The 17,868-nt window shown below is 40.7% G+C and overlaps 1 protein-coding gene across 2 annotated transcripts in view; it reads left to right on the top strand.

The window, feature by feature from the left end:
- Positions 1–17,447, top strand: part of galnt9 (polypeptide N-acetylgalactosaminyltransferase 9) — a 344,527-nt gene extending 327,080 nt beyond the window's left edge. For both annotated transcript variants that reach the window (XM_082553737.1, XM_082553736.1), the window contains 5 exons: positions 1,471–1,656; positions 3,036–3,173; positions 6,924–7,019; positions 16,157–16,324; positions 16,445–17,447. In XM_082553737.1, the coding sequence (XP_082409863.1) occupies positions 1,471–1,656; positions 3,036–3,173; positions 6,924–7,019; positions 16,157–16,324; positions 16,445–16,591 (735 nt within the window). In that variant the 3' untranslated portion in view covers positions 16,592–17,447. The remainder of the gene's footprint in view (positions 1–1,470; positions 1,657–3,035; positions 3,174–6,923; positions 7,020–16,156; positions 16,325–16,444) is intronic.
- The last annotated feature ends 421 nt before the right edge of the window (positions 17,448–17,868 follow it).

Here is a 17,868-nt window from a genome sequence, read left to right as displayed (position 1 = left end):
TATTTATTCACATCTTGTCACATGACATTCAATAAGCATGATGTGCAGAAAACGGGTATCATCCCAGATCTGCACTTAATTGAGAAAATAGTTTTGCAGCAGCATGTTCCTTAAACACCAAGCAGGGGGTATCGTTTTGGGGTCATAGAGAAGTTAATGAATGAGAACATCTGTTACGCTTTGTGGCAATTGTCATTAAGAGACTGTGGGTGGTGGAGGCGGTGATATTTTGTACGGCTGGAAGGACATACCATATGCTGTGGCCTTCCAGTGATACGGCATGAGAAATTGCTCAGGCACTTTGTAACACCATGGCAGAGATTTGAAGATATGGATGTGTTTTTGCAGAGAGTTTTAAAATTCAAATCTTTTCTGGCACTGAAAGAAATGGGTGCATTACTCCCATGTGACTGCCTGCCACTGTAGCTTTCCATTGAGTATGTCAGTCGAGGGTCACAACATCACACAGTCTGCAATCAATCAGTTTTCTGAGCTGTGATTGATGCTTTTAAAGAAGGCATTTTTCACTGCCTGGCTTCAAGCAGTATATCCCTCTTTTTCAGTGTCATATGCACAGCACTCCGTGGCATCAGAGTTCTCCAGTTCTCATAGGTACCTCTATGAAGACTGTATCTACAATATGAGCCATAGGCTTACAAATCCATTTGTCCCTCATTTTGTCGCTCACTTCAGCAAATAATATAAATAAATATGTAATAATGTAACAACTAAATGCATCTTTGAGAACACGTGTGCTATGTTAGAAACAAGAAGAAGGACATAACATAGCTGTAAACTAATTGCAAGTATGTTTTTCCTCTTTAATAATGAAAACCTATGCAGCACTCTGTCGCTTTGAATGGTGGATAAAGATTGTGACCCTAAATGTGCAGCAGATTTCTGTGTCGATGCATTATATTTTTCAAGCAGTTCGCTGATGGAGATAAATTGCAGCAAGCTCAAGTATGACCATGATACCATGGACAAATTAATGAAGATGCCTGTTTGACCTTGTTCACTCCACTATGAGAAGTCATTAAAAAAAAATCAAATGCATTTATTTGAGTCCTCATTTGTGCTTCTGCCAAGGCTGTTTGCATGTGGCTTTTCAACATTTAACTTCATATTTTAATGAATATTTTTGCTCTGAAGTGGAATTCAGTTCTGTTCAATACTACATACAAAATATACCTTTCTCTAGTAGAATCTGAGTTTTATAAAGCCAGTGAGGAAGGATTCCTGTATTTCCAAAAAGACATCAGATTATATAGACATCTACTATGAGCAAGGGAATAAGGGATAATAGCCAGCTCTACATTCAAAACCAAGTTGTAATAACCAGCAAACCAGTATTTTTTGTATAAATTAAATTAATTATCCTTAAACCTCAATGCCTGTAGTTTGATTGGCCTCTACATTAGGCGGGAGCTGTGTAGCTGTTGATCTGAACTCTTTCTTTCTGCTGTGTAGGTGTGGCAGTGTGGTGGGAGCATGGAAGTCCTCCCGTGCGCCAGAGTGGCCCATATCGAGCGCACCAAAAAACCCTACAACAATGACATAGATTACTACGCCAAGCGCAATGCCCTGCGAGCCGCTGAGGTGTGGATGGACGAATACAAATCCCACGTCTACATGGCCTGGAACATTCCCATGAATGTAAGTTTTTCTCTGTCTTAGATTACACCCTCATTGAAATCCACGAGCTCTCTTTTGCCCCGTCTCCTCCTGTCACACTTTCTCATTCAGACATGCAACCAGGCCTCTGGAGACGCTAGTCAATAGAAATTCAAAATTCAGATTTCATCCCGTTTGACCTTCACACTGGCAGCAGAGCACAGGCAGAAAGCAGTAGATGCTCTTTCCAAACAGATGAGAGAGGTACATCAAGTGAAGGAGATTAGCCTCATTTCCAATCAGTCTAGTTTCATACGTATCAGTTTCATTTAATTGCTTTCAAGAGTCTAATAATAAACAGCTATTTTCATTAATAAAGAGTTTAATATTGAATCCTAATTGCCTCTTCAGCCATGCAGAATGAGATGATAGTCAGTGAAGGACAGCAGTGAAGGCCTCAAGAAAGCCGTCCAGCACAGCTCACTGACATCCCTAACAAAATAATTACAGGATGTGGGCTCGTCACACACTGGTGTGGCACGCTGCTGATGCCTGCATGCCGCCTGGAAATGTTGAGTCGAAATGTGGGAGCTGGGGGTGGCAGCACCTTTGACAAAGTAGTCAATCAGACCACATCCCTTCTTGAGTGTAATTACAAGCACAGTGGCATGGCATGTTATTACCTCGGCTGTCCTGTGGCGCAGAGTTATTTTGTGTACAGTAGAAAGGCCTAACTACGATTATTCCATCTACCCCCCTCCCTCTCCTCCCAGCCTCCCCCTATATACAATCACTGATTTTCGTTATTGTCTAAGGTATCTGCTGAGAGCACAATTACCTTGGTGGGGGAAGGCTTTATGATTCACCAGAGCGGCCGGCTCCAAGTCCAAACACCAAACAACATCTCACTGAAATTGAATGCATTTTTTAGTGTCGCTTTATGGTTGCTACAAAAAGTGGATATTTCCATCTAGAATTTATTATTAACAGATGTTGGAAGCACGTTCAGCAGCTGACTGTGGATTCCAACACAGATGGGGGCGAACTGACTGAAGAGTAGATGGCTGCATGTGTGTGTGCATGCGTCTGAATCAAGCCTCAGTGCCAGGTAGTGCAGCTATTAGGCATTCCCCCAATCAATCTAGGAAGCCACCTCCGTAATGCCGGCATGGCCGTGAGGGCTCATAATTAAGCAGCTGATTAGAGTTTGAATCACGTGTAATGAAAGAACAATGAAGGTCCTTCATGACAGGTGCATCTATCCAGCTCTTAACTAAAAGGTTGGTCTTTTCTTTTCAGCACTTCGACACTCTCGCATATTCCATTTCTCAAGCAGCTTTCACTCTAATAATTAAAATGCCTGCTGGCTAAGAGGCTTTTTTCATGCGTGTTTGTCTTTGTTTTGTACCATTTGTTGACAGAACCCTGGGGTTGATTTCGGGGATGTCTCGGAGCGCTTGGCCTTAAGGAAAAGGCTGCAATGTCGGAGTTTCCGCTGGTACCTTGATCACGTCTACCCAGAGATGCGAATCTATAACAACACCATCACATATGGCGAGGTGAGGAAGACATTAAGCAAATGGTTGAAAGTAAACACTGATTTTGCCATATCATCAGGGGACAAACACCTTCCAAAGAATTCAACTTTTGCCTCGTCGGTCCAGATACAATTTTCCCAGATGTCTTGGGGATCATCGTGATGTATTTTGGCAAATGTGAGACGTGCCTGGTTTTATTTTTTTCCTTGGTCTCCTTTGATCTGCCAGTAATCAAGCCTGAGTATGTTTAGTGAAACTAAACAAAAACAGGGGTTAATCACAGATAAGTCATGATTAAACAAGAGGGGCACTTACTTTTACACACGGGACCAGGTAGGTTTGGACAACGTTTCTCCCTTAATCAGTGAAATCAACATTTAAAAACAGAATTGTGCATTTTTCACTTTGAGGATCTGAAACATGTGAGGGTGCCAAATATTCACAACACTTGGAAATCAGGAAGGGGGCAAACACTTTTTCACACCACTGGAGTTTGCAGAGGATGTGAAAGCTGAGGCAGGGAGGCTGATCCTACAAATAAATCACAGAAATAAAGGAGTGAATTATTAGGATGTTTTGTGACATGTGATGATGACCTTTAATGTGATGGAGTGGTACATCTTAGAAAAAAACAAACGATTTGAGTGTAGCTAGTCTAAGGTATGATATTGCTAAGGAATTGCAACATCACCACACAGGATTTGTACCAGCTCCTCATAATGAGTTTTAATCAAATACTTTATTAGTTTTCCATTTTAATTTGATTGGGCTTGGCTATGCACTCAGCACAGTGGGGGGAAGACAACAGGATTATAACAGGTTGAAGAATTGAACACACTCCTGACTCAGACACTATTTGGAGGTTCGCTGAGACGCATTGTTTACCTCATATCAATTTCAGCAATGGACACCTGGAAAACTAGAAGGGCATTGGGAAAAAGCGCAGATCACTGCCAAAGGCTAATAGATCAAATATCATAATCATTTATTAGTCAACCATAAATAATGCAATATTCATCTATGTATGGGTTTAAATTACAAAGTAGTAACTGCAAACATCACGTCACAACAATGCTCATTAAAGCAATGCGACACACTCCCATTCTGGAACTGATGGGATTTTTCGTATGCCCTAGGGGAGGTTTCCAACTGAGGACAACTGTTGGGGGCCCCCTTAACAGCCTAGGGTGTTGTCTGGCATGCCTGTTCACAAGCTGCTGGTCTGACTGAATTATTAAAACCTTTTTTCCCCTTTTTTTTTTTTTTTTACCAAATCTGGCCTGGTTTTTGCTAAATCCCACTCACAGACAGATGGACTGGCAAATAGGTGGGAACAAAAGAACAGCCTAATCAATATGCTGCATATCAGAATTCACAATTCATCAAAGCCCTATGAATTTACTCCCCCTTTTGTTCCCTCTGCTGCCTGTTTTGGCTCTGGCACCCAGATGGATTCCTCAGAGTGGCATTAACTTAAGTGGCACTATTTCAGATCTGTCGACAAGCTGGGTAACATTTACCTTGTCTAGCCACACAGCCAGCAGAGCAGAAGTGAGCCTCATCTGTCACCGAGCATCAGCACCGCGCTCGGCCATGCTGACCAGACCAGCCGAGTGGAACCCTCCCTGACAAAACTACATGATAGACATGTCGCAACCTGGAAATGAAGCCTTACTCATTCAAATCACACCAAACATGGGCCTCATGCTCAGTGCATCATCTGCAGGTCTGGAGGACAAGGGGGAGACTGAACTGGGGCTGGTCGTGTCCCGATAATATCTATCAAAGCTCAATCATCGCTTTGAGAAAATACAGCCTGCTGTGTGAACAAACCACAGTGGATCTAGTATCACAGAGGTATTGTGACATGCACAGAGGAATTAAATGGTGGCTCACATTCAAGAGACTATTATCTACCTTCTTAGATAATAAATAATAATAGGTTTTGAAAGGCTGCTCTGATACTATTATTTTCGTTTGAACCAAATGTGAAACCGGTAATTTATTAAATTATATAATATTGGGCCATTTTCATGTGGTAACATTTTGTACAAAATATTCATATTTACCCCGTTTTCTCAGCTCACAGGGATCCTCTTCGGCTGTTTTCTCATTAAAATCAATGCTAAAGAAGTCTTTTCCCTGGTTTAGTCACTTTCTTTTAGACTTTTTTTCTAGATTGACACTAAAACATGTCAAGAGTAAAATTAGTTGTGTAACAATAACCGCCCAACAGACAAATTAAAATGTGTCCCAGAAAGCTGCCATTACTAATGTCTTGTTGAGCATTTGTACTGTACTATCTGCAGTGCTCGCACCCCTTTGCCTCTCTTCTTCACTGCATAGATTGTGCCTAAAGGAGAATTAAATCCCACCTACACTAATCTGTAAATAAAATGGAAAAGAAAGGCAGGAGCCGACCGAAAAGGCTGAGAAGAGAGGCAGTAAGAAAACTGCTCAATAATACTCAGCGAGCTTGTCTCTACCAGCTTCTCCTTTCACATACACCAGTGGTTCGCAAATTGTGAGGTGCACCCCACTGGTGGGTGGAGGTGGAGTATGGAGTTAAGCTATTAATCTATTTTTTAGGAGGAAATATCTTCTCAAATATGTTTTTAAATTCCTGATTTAAAAAAAATATACCTTGTGGTACTTAACACCTTATGTACTTGATACGTTTGCACTTTTGTCCTTTTGTCTTTCTCCCATCACTCCAGCCCCTTCCTTAGCTTGGTTCTTTCTTCCCATTAAAGGGGAGTTTTTCCTTCCCACTGTCACCAAGCGCTTGCTCATAGGGGTCATCTTATTTTTGGGGATTATTTTTTATTATTGTAGGGTCTTTACCTTAAAATGTAAAGCAGCTTGAGTTGACTGTTGTTGTTATTTGGTTATATACAAATACAGTTGAATTGAAATGTCATGAATAGTCCCACAAATATAGGAGCATAGGCATTTAGATCAAGTTCAGAGCTTTGACATATAACAAAATGACATATTTTAAACAAACTGCATACTTTTTCATAACTTAAACAAGTAGTTTTGTTCCTTAAAGCTAGTCAAACTGCAAGTGCAAACTCAAAAACTAGAAAAGAAAAGACTGCATTCAACCAGAAAGACCTGCAGGCAAACTTTCTCTACTAGCTGATGTGAATTAATCAGAGAGAGAGAAAAAATTTCCCTTCCAGACTTCACTCAAACTAATAATTTTTCATCTAAATACAGCCAAAATCATGGCAAACTTTAACTTATGTATATGGTAATTTTGTCAAAAGACATTTCCAAGAATTACATCTGGACTTTCCGTGCAATGGAAAAGTGTTGCAAGCTTAATTTCAGTCAGTGTTTCATACTTTTCCAATTTTCAGACAACAGACACCCAACACACATATAAAATATGTAAATGAGAATAGTTTCATTGAGACTTCTGCTGTATTTAAATACAGAGGGCCCAGAGTGTAGGAGATGGTAAAATTATCTGGCACCATGCTAACCGTATACATATAACACGTTCCTATTGTTGAGGGTACACTGCCATTAGAATCAAATAGACTCAAATAGAATATAGAATCGAATAAACTTGTGTGGTTCTCCAGTTCCTCAGATGCTTATGTACTTTTTTGTGTTTGCTCTTGCACCTAACACTCAAATGTTCAAATGGAGAATATTTGAAACAAGCTGTTTGTTTGGTTGTTTTTAAGAATATTGGATATGTAAAATACTGGAGCTTTCAGCAGCTTCATAGAAACATCATCTTTTTTGTTTTTCTTGCAGGTGAGAAACAGCAAGGCCAGTGGCTACTGCCTGGACCAGGGTTCTGAGGACGATGATAAAGCCATCCTGTACCCCTGCCACGGCATGTCCTCCCAGGTCAGCAGATCTTTCTCTATTTCCTGTTTATTTTGACTGCTGTCTTCGATACAGATATTCAACAGTCAGTAATGCCATTAATTAAACTGTTTGTCAGTGCATTGTATTGATTCTTACTCATTTAAGTCTGTAAATTGGGCATCTTTGCAAAAGGTAAACATACAGAAACCTACAGAAAATTCTTTAGCAGATTTTTTTTTAAATCAACACATTCTGCGTTTTAACACTAAACCTAAAGATGATGTGGTGCAATTAGTCTCCTCTTTAGGCAATGTAGCATCCAAGTCAGGTTTTACATAGTAAGTGTGAGGCACAGATATGCTATAAATAGAAATGTGTTCTTCCCATTGGTACTCACTGATTAATATAGACCACCACACACATCCCTCTACGGGTTTTTAAGCAATGCAGGATGCATATACTACAAATATTCTCATGGTTAAATTAAATTGAGGTCTAACACAGAATACACATAGAGGGAAAACTAGCATCCTGTGAACTTAATGCTAGTTTGAAAGACCAATACTCACCACATGGTGTTCTCACTTTTTACAGATTAAGTTATGTTTGGACACTGCAAATATTTCAAGTATTCTCTCAGAACCTGTTCACTCTAAATGATGTTTCGACCTATCATTTGCTCTTGCAGCCAGAATAAATCTTCAAAAATCTTCCACCCCTACCATGTAACATGACTTGAAGGTGTCTCAGCTTCAAATTCAGCACCCACATGAACTACAGCTTCTCAATCTCTGTGACTCGACCTGAAAATATTTCTTGACTTTATCTGCATAGGAGTGCTATTCCTACTGGCGTCAGTGTTAATGCAATGACCTGCTCGGTCCAAAAATATCTGGATTCAGTAGATACACCAGAAAGGCTTAGCACAGCCCTCTGTAGCAAACTGTAATCAGTATACTGTCTGAAGTTTGCCAACATCATCAGTTAACAGCATGCTTACTAATAATAACAGCCTAACAACCAATCAATGTGACTAGCTTGTTGCTGTCATAAGTGGCACTCTGTTAATCTTATTAAGCAACAATTAAACAATCATTGTCAGTTTCTGCAGTCAGGCAGTTAGCGTGCCAAATGCTAAACATGTTGCTATCTACAACAATGAAAGTTTAAAAGTAACAGTGGTAGAGTTATATAATCAAGATTGGCCTTAATATGTGATACTTAACCTGTGTGGGTGTGACTATATGCTATGGATAGATATATAGCATTCCACCCCTCGGTCTATCTGATGCTGTCATTATTTAAAAGCAAAGAAAAAAAGCCCTAAAACAAATAATTACAAACTCTACATACCATCTAATAGCCAGCAGTGGTGGCTCTTCTCGTTGAAAAGGAAGACAGATTGGATTGTCAGTGAGAAAATGACCGTGCTCCTTACTTTATTTATTACACCAAAAGAAAGGTTTTTCCTAATGAGGTTATCAAAATAACCTACTACTTTCAAGTCCCTCACCCCTTAGATACAGCCCAGTGCTCATTGTGTGAATTATGGTCCCATTTACAGCAACATAGGCAATAAAGTAGGGTATGCTTTAGGGCATGGCTACCCTGTATTTGATAAGTTGCTACTGTATGAGCAAGTCTTTCAGTTTATCAGATTTTTTTCTTTTTGCTAATTTAATGACAAAAGCCAAAATGCTCAGTTCAAGACTCCACGTGGTGAATTTTAGAACAGCAACATCCACCTTTTAGGGATTTGTATATATAAAAGGAATGTGCAGCAGTTAGGCTACTAAACATCTTTATGCTGAAGAGAAACCTATGAGGTAATGGATGCACTTGGACATCTTGAAATGAAAGCAGCATCACAGCTTAATACGCTTTATTGATGGCTTTGGATTTTATATCTATCTATCTATACATACATTAGTGCTGGACGACGCTGGACAGCATCAGCGCGTGTCAAGGGATTTTTGTTTTTATATAAATTGATCAGCTTCATGAAATGTGCTTTTTGTTGATCACTAGGCAATCTACATGTCTATGTGACTTTTCACCTAATAACTTTTGTGATGAACTTATTCAGCTACTAAATCACTTCCTGTTTTTAGAGAACAGATGTAGAAAAGGGGAAATAACCCGTTGCTCTGAGTGACGTTGTTATTTTTACACACACACACACACACACAGACATAAGACATGTATAAATAAAGTACGCAGGCAGTGCCGAGACGCAGATCGCAGGGTGCGTTCGTTACTGCCCAGACGACTGCAGTGTTTCTGTTTTCTAACTCAGGTGTCTTAGCTGAAGAACTACGGGGTGATTTTTAGAAATCCCCTGTCAGCGCGTTAACGAGCTAACCGCGCTAACGAGCTAACTGCGCTAACGAGCTAACCGCGCTAACGAGCTAACCGCGCTAACGAGCTAACTGCGCTAACGAGCTAACCGCGTTAACGAGCTAACCGCGCTAACGAGCTAACCGCGCTAACGCATTGACACTGTGCAGCCCCATGCACAGGGCGATCAGCAGTAACTCGTTAACGGAGATTTGCCACGTTAATGCAGTTATGCCTTAAATGTTGCTCATCTCAGTTTAATTCATATGTACTGTGAGCATCACTTGCCTTTATTGTTGCTGATAAACATGCATGAACTTTGTCATGGCACTCAAGTACTCTGGTTTTGCAGCTGGGTTGGAGAATTTGCAGCAGTTCTTTTGGATACTGAGACAACTTCAGTTGCTTTGGTCTCTTCATCCCAGATAGACTCCATAATGTTGAGATCAGGGCTCTGTGGGGCCCGTTCCATCTGTTGCAGGACTGTTTCTCTTCTTGTTGCTGAACAGATCTTTCTGATTCTGCTGTATTTTGGCGGTTGTTGTTATGCTGCACAGTGAATTCAGGAATGAACTGCTGCCTCCCGACAGACTGAAACTTTTTTGCTATAATGTACACTGTACACGTATACATGATATAAGCAGTGATCCATGTGCAGCAGTCATTTAAAATGAATGAACCATAAGAAGGCAGCATGTTGCCTCCTGTCCTCTTAACCAGCTCTTGAACCCCATGCAGGTTCCAAACAGTGTTGAAGCTGGGGAGTATGAGATGACATGAACATGCAAACAGATGATGTGCAAGCACTAATTTTAATGTGAAAAGATCAGTCAACATAATCACTTATAGTGCTGACATACAGTATGTCTGCAGTTAGATTTAAACACACGAAAAGTGAAGAATTTTTCAGAATGTGATTAAATATGCTGCGATTTATTTTTCTTTAACGGTAAGAGAGGAGAACATGCAGCTCTTGGGAGTTTGGTATTAAATTAAATCCGAAACTCATTTTAAATGTGGTCAGGATTTGAAGGAAACACTGGAAAACTGGGGCACTCCCAGGAAACAATTATATGAATATGCAGGAGGATGCTGCTGGGGGAAAAAAAGAGAAAGCATCTTCTCAGCACAACCTTTACTTGAATAGATACCAGAACAAATGATGCTGTGGGTGGGAGGCCCTTGTCCTGTTTTTGTGCTTATTTTCTTTTCAGTGAAACTAAATCCAGTTCTCAAGATATGCATGCAAAAGCTACCCATGCATCATTTTTCAAACATTTCCCAACTTTCCTGCAAACTGCTCTCGTTTTTGGTGATGCAAACCACCTCACTGGCCTCTCCTGCAAAGAGCTCCATGGTGTCAGTAATGCAAAGCTCGATCAACTCTTAATCCTGCTCCCCAGGGGGAAATAAACAAATGGAAATGAATTTGATTTCTTTGCATCATTAGATTACACTGATGACTGACATTATTTTGAGCCAGCTGTAATCAGTTTTGTCATTTATAGAATTTCTTCTTTTAAGATATAAAAAAAAAACTAGAATTGATCAGAATGACTTCTCGCTGTGCTTCAGAGAAGTGAGCGTGTGCACGCTCTCCCTGAGGAAATCTAACTCATGGATAATGTCTCACATTTGTTCAGCAGTGCAAAGCAGTGAAAGGATGGTGGTGGAGGCACAGAGCCGGCCCCATTACATTACTAGCGTGTGCGCACATCTACCTTCATAAAGCAAATGATGCAATATTTTATTGTCCACTGATACAATTTTGGGATTGCTTTCTTTGCTGTATCACGATCCTCCGGTAATCTGGCTTCTCTCACAAACACAGGCAGAGTATGAAGCTATCGGCAGGCTTGTGTGCGTAGTGATGTGCGTGTTTCATTTAATAGTGGCTCAGTATTATTTGCATGTGATTTAATAAAAAGAAACAGAGTGGACAGCTGTGTGTAATAACGATACACTTCTCTGATAAGAGGCTGCAGATTTATCAAAATATCTGTCCTGCTGTCTTCAGATGGCTACAGGAAGGTAATGAACTTAAAGAGAAGCTTTTCATGCAGTACAACAGACAGAGTTGACGTGACCTTTTTAAATTATCTATTTTAAAGGGTTTCTCAGTGTTTCACCAGCACATTTTAATAGGATTTTGGTGTATGTTAACAAAATCACACGCTCTGTTTCAAGGCTTGGCCACAAGACAAACTGTGGTATGACTTTGTGGTGCAGCAAGGAAGTTGCTCCACGGTTGCACTATCACCGTAACAAAGAAGACTTGCTATTAGCATGACCTCCAAAAAATGTTCTGCAAAACTCTGGTGATTGCAGAAACGCAATGGAGTGTGTAATGTTGCTGCATGAGCCACAGGTTAATTGGCTTGGCAGAATCATTTCCTCACGTTAATTATTTGTTATGGACTCATTTTAAATGAATTAGCATATAAAACGCTGCCAGACTAAGCTGTAAACAGGTATTAGTGGGGATTATATGGAGTTTGTCTTGTGCCGAGTCATAGTTTACACCTTTATTAAATCAGTTTAGAGCATTAAAACCTTGAAAGACCCAAGAGGTCTACAGAAAATTCTTAATAAGACCATCTGTAATAATGACCTCTGCCTAAAGGTCATTAAACTGTGTCTCCCATTGTTGAGTTTCAAAGAAATAAATAATAATACGTTTCAAATGTGCATGTGACATGTACAATGAGAGTTCCATACACATATTTGGATGCATATTTTACTAGGATGCTGATGAAATATGTATTGCAGTGATCAGCTCAGCCAGCTCCAGTAGACTTCAAGTGAACCAAGATATGGTGCTTTATTGTTTTCCTGTTTGTTCTGAGTGCCTCTTTATGACAGAAGATTGGATTAAAATCCACATGGATCTCCCCTCTCACATGAACAATCACCCATAGAGGCAGCATGTGCATTTCTAGTTTCTCCATCCATGCTCTATAAAATCACCACTCAGACAAACATGTGCTGCAAACATTTCAAGGTTAAAATTTATTGAGTAAAACACTTTAATACAAAGCAAAATGCTACAAAAGCATTACCAGGTTTAGAATTTTAGTCTTTATGGGATTCATTTTACAGGTAAGCAGCTCATCTACTAATCGGAAGGTTGGAGGTTCGATTCCTGGCTGTTCAAGTCTGAATATTCTTGGGCAAGATACTAATCCCAAACTGCTCTCTGATTCATCCATCAGCGTATGAGTTATAGATTTAATGCACTTATGTTGAAAAAGCATAGAAAAAGGAGCGCTTGTGAGAATGCTTAGAGTAGAAAAGTGTTATATAAGAACCAGTCCATTTGCAGTTTTATAACAGTACATGTGTTTTAAGGTTTTTTTTTTTTTTTTAATGTGATTTTTTTAAGTCCGACCATTAGAACAGCTGATCTTAAAGAAAATAATGAATAATTGAAATCACATTGGTAGAACAGCTGTGGGTTATTTTCACATGAATAAAGTAAAATAAAGAAATACGTTTTTCAGAAATCTTGATTCCTGTTATTACACCGATTCTTCCAGGAAGTTACATAAATACAGTAAGTTATATAAAGTACTTAACATGTTACTACCTACTCTGACAGATCGTGCATTTTGACGATTTAGGGTAGCCAAAGCAGCTTGGCCGTCATAGTGAAGACCTCCCTAGCTTTGGGGTCTCATTTTTCAGAGAGGATCATTCCCATAAATTATGAATGTTATCTCTACTGTATCCTTGCGTAATAGAGACGTATCACGACAGAGGCTTTCATGCACCGGATTACACAATGAGGGATCAAATTTTGGTTGTTAAGAGAAACTGTACCATAAATAAGCTGCACTGTGGCTTCAATGCAAAGTAACTTGAGCCTATTTTAGTATATGAAATACAAAGCTTATTAGCAATTAACAACTGGAACAGTGCGAAAATCTAAATTCCAGAAACTGCAGCAGCTTCTATACGACAAATCAATCAGTATAGTGTAGCATCATAGCGAGAGAGCTTTAAATGCTTTACGGTGGCTATTTAATTAGTTTGTGGTTGATTACAATTCATTTAAAGTAACTATTAAACTGTCTGTGTTGATATTATGACTTGAATTTAGTTCTGTTCATGCCAAGGGTTGCAGGAATAGTGCCTAAATACAGACTAAATACAGAACAACTTAAAGCCTGCCTTTTATTTCAGCTGGTCTACAATCTGCAGAATCCTAAAGTCCACAGTGGACACAGGAGGGTGACGAGACACACCTGAAACTAAGTAAAACAACAACTAGAGGAAGTAAAACAAGGCATGTGACTATCAAAATAAAGCAGGAAGAAACTAAACACTGACAGAAATGAAGGCTTGACACGACTCAAACAGATGCTGGGGAAGCTTGGAGTAAACTAAAACATGAAGATTCAATAATAACAGAAACAAGAATACAAAACTATTAACTAAGAATTCTAAATATCAAAAGATTATAATCAAAACTGAAAGGAAAGAAAATACGCCAGAATGTCTGTGAAGGTTCTCAGTCATCCAGGTCATCGTAGTCAAAGGAGCTTGCAAAGAAAAGCGTCTGGACTTCTTTAAGTTGCTTGAAGACGTTTCACCTCTCATCTGAGAAGCTTCTTCAGTTCTAAGGTCAAATGGTGGAGAGTCCCAGATATAAACCTAGTGGGAGTGACCCCCCGCAGAGGGACAAAAGTACCCCTTGATGATCCTCTAGTCGCCTGAGCCAAGGTGGGAAACTGGGCGTGGGTCCCAATCAGCCAGAGTTTCGGGTGAGCTCATTGTGAAACCTGGCCCCACCTTATCATGCGAATTCCTGAGGTCAGATGGCCCAGGATGTGAGTGGGCGTTAAGGCGTCTGGGAAGGGATCTCAAAACTGGATTATAGATGGCAGAGAGTTGGTGTCGTAAACCCCGCCTCTGTTCAAAGATGGTCGCTCACAGTGGATATAGATGCTTCTTTCACTCCTCTTTCAAACCATCTGTCCTCTCTGTCCAAAATGTGAACATTGGCATCCTCGAAAGAGTGTCCTTTATCCTTAAGATGCAGATGGACTGCTGAGTCTTGTCCTGTGGAGGTGGCTCTTCTGTGTTGTGCCATGTGCTTGTGAAGTGGCTGTTTGGTCTCTCCAATGTAGAGGTCTGAGCATTCCTCGCTGCACTGTACAGCATACACCACATTGTGGTGTGACTCCCATCACCCTTTGGAACACAAACTTGGAGTAATCAGGACCCTACACCACCGGGCAGAACATGTTCCCTCTAAGCCTGAAGGGAAAAAGAAGGAACACACACATGTAAAGGAAGCACTCAAAACGTGCGGCTATCCTAAATGGGCGTTCTTAAAGTCAGCAAAGAGGCACAGAAAAGAAGATCAGACACCAGCGAGGGAGGACAGACGCAACAACATTGTCATCCCCTATGTAGCCGGCGTATCAGAGAAACTCAGGAGAGTTTTCTCCAAGCATGACATCCCAGTGTATTTCAGACCCAGCAACACGCTCAGACAGAAACTGGTTCACCCGAAAGACAATACGCCAAAACACAAACTTAACAATGTGGTGTTTGCTGTACAGTGCAGCGAGGAATGCTCAGACCTCTACATTGGAGAGACCAAACAGCCACTTCACAAGCGCATGGCACAACACAGAAGAGCCACCTCCACAGGACAAGACTCAGCAGTCCATCTGCATCTTAAGGATAAAGGACACTCTTTCGATGTTCACATTTTGGACAGAGAGGACAGATGGTTTGAAAGAGGAGTGAAAGAATCCATCTATGTCCACTGTGAGCGACCATCTTTGAACAGAGGCGGGGGTTTACGACACCAACTCTCTGCCATCTATAATCCAGTTTTGAGATCCCTCCCCAGACGCCTTAACGCCCACTCACATCCTGGGCCATCTGACCTCAGGAAATCGCATGATAAGGTGGGGCCAGGTTTCACAATGAACACACCCGAAACTCTGGCTGATTGGGACCCACGCCCAGTTTCACACCTTGGCTCAGGCGATTAGAGGATCATCAGGGGTCCTTTTGTCCCTCTGCGGGGGGTCACTCCCACTAGGTTTATATCTGGGACTCTCCACCATTTGACCCTAGAACTGAAGAAGCTTCTCGGATGAGAGGTGAAACGTCTTCAAGTAACTTAAAGAAGTCCAGACGCTTTTCTTTCCAAGCTCTTTTAAAATATGCCAGAGTTCAGAGTCCCAAAAATGACCTTGGCAGTTCATTCGACTTCTATTAATTTCCCATTATTATTATTTTCCAAAATTACTATTGTGTCATCGTGCCTACCCAACATGCTCTCTCTCAATTTGTACTTTGATTACATAAAAGACAGGCTGTAAATTACTTACAAAGAAAGCTGAGAGGCAGTACATGTCACCTTTCAATTTAGAGAAAATTATCCTAAAGTTGCTGTATATATAATTCAGGGCACTTTGTAATTAATTGGGATGATAAAGTGGGAAAGATGCACTCGTGGAGGTATGTGGTATTATGTGCCCCAAACATTAGGCTAAGGGTTTCAAACATATGCTCCAGACAGAACCGGTGCAGATGACTCAGATAACAGTGAAGGAAAAACACAATCTGCCAATCAAGCCTTAAACCCATTTTCTCCTTTCTGCTTCTGTAATTTCTGCCTGTCTGCTTTTGTAGAGCAGAATAGGTAAAGCACATTACTGCAAATCACATTCAATCACATTCAATGAAGCACATTTCCATCTTGCGCTTTCCACCGATGCCCTCTAAAAAGTCAAGTGTTTGCTTTTTATAAAGCTGTGTTTTCCACTGCGCTCTTTAATTTAGGTAGTGTAACACATTTGATTCCCTTTGGCTTGCAGCTGGCTCGGTACTCTACGGAGGGGCTTCTCCAGCTTGGTCCCCTGGGGTCCACCACCTTCCTGCCTGATACAAAATGCCTCATTGATGATGGCAGAGGACGCACTCCCAGTCTGAAAAAATGCGATGCGGTGTCGAGGATTTCCCAGAGGCTTTGGGACTTTACACAGGTAAGAAGAAAACGTGTAAACGGATTTAAAAGTGATGATTGGACGTGTGCATGCAGTCTGTTTTTTCCTTAAAAGCACTTTAAAAATTTGCCGTTATTTTTGTCTGTGTTTTCATTGCAGAATGGGCCGATCATCAGCAGGGACAGTGGCCGATGCTTGGAGGTAGAAATGTCCAAAGACGCCAACTTTGGCCTTCGCCTTGTGGTCCAGAGATGCTCTGGTCAGAAGTGGATGATACGAAACTGGATTAAGCATCCCAGGCACTGAAACCAGAGAAAGACCTCTGAGACAGTTTGGGCAGCGTTTCAAGTCACAGTTAGATCTTAAACTGTGGACAGTTCAGAGAGATCAGAGCGCCGGTGGTGCTGGTGTGTGGTATTTCACACCACAGACTACACAGTACACTGGGTCTCCCTCAGGCCACAGAGCTTTCCTATACTGAGTTTTAAAGAAGAATATGATCAATCTGTGTGTTCCACTGAGCTGCACATTCATACCAGACCTTATGGCAGGCTGCACCGTTTGAAATGGCCCACATCTGATATTCAGCTACAGCTGTACATGTATAGAGCAAGTCATCTGAGTGCAGCCCCTGAAGGTGGTTCAACGTTCTAGTAATTATATTGTTTCTACTGTAAAAGTATCAGCTCTTTGGAGATGAGAAAGCGTGGGTGGGTGTGTGATTTCTTTTTTTTTTTTTTCCCTGAGTGAATCGGAGCAAATCAGAAGATATAATTGCTGTCAGTTGCCACATGAAAGTGATTATTTTGGGCTGTGATATGGAAAATTGCTTTGGACTTAATGTGCTGCCCTGGCAAGACATGTAATAGGCTTCAAAGGGGCTGCCCATCATTAGATCGGGGGACATTTCAACTGCACTCACATAAACCACGACGGTTCTTTGTTTCTTTGGACTGTATTGCTCACTGTGGACACGAGCAATCACGTGCCTTTTTGTCTCATTTTTCTTCATCTGACCAGGGAATGTCAGTCCCAAAAGCATGTACAAAATTATTTGAAAGTTATTAATATATAAAACAATGTATAAAACAGTAATGATAGTAATATATTGTAAAGGGAAAAAACAGTGGAAAATTGATATCCGTAATCCGATAATAAATTAGGATAATAAAATCATTTTTATGACAAATCACCTCTTTGATGTTTTTTTTCCCAGCGCTTTATGAAACTGGTGTCAACTTTGGCTTCCTGTTGATACTTTTTTGTTTGTTACTACTATATATTGGAAGGCTTGAAGCAATCAACGGCTGCAAAATCACGTCTTTTGTTGTGCCCGCTCTTACAACCACCTCAAGCCACCATCGGGTCTCTAGCCTTGTGAAATGCAATTGCTTCACATGACTCACAGGATAGTTGGTGTTCAGAGAGCACAGAGAGCCTTCCAGTGATTGTGCCCAGAAGGTAACCTCTTTACCATTTTTCTTCGATGTAAGCAAAAAGGTGACAGGTGACCCTGCTGGTCTCTTTTCAAATGTTTTTACTGTGTTTCTATCAGAACATGCTATAATACCTTGACTCCACCA

The sequence above is a fragment of the Aulonocara stuartgranti genome, assembly GCF_965226115.1.
Source record: "Aulonocara stuartgranti genome assembly, chromosome: 12".
NCBI lineage: Eukaryota > Metazoa > Chordata > Actinopteri > Cichliformes > Cichlidae > Aulonocara > Aulonocara stuartgranti.
The sequence above is the reverse complement of the archived record's forward strand: the minus strand, read 5'-3'. Positions and strand labels throughout refer to the sequence as shown.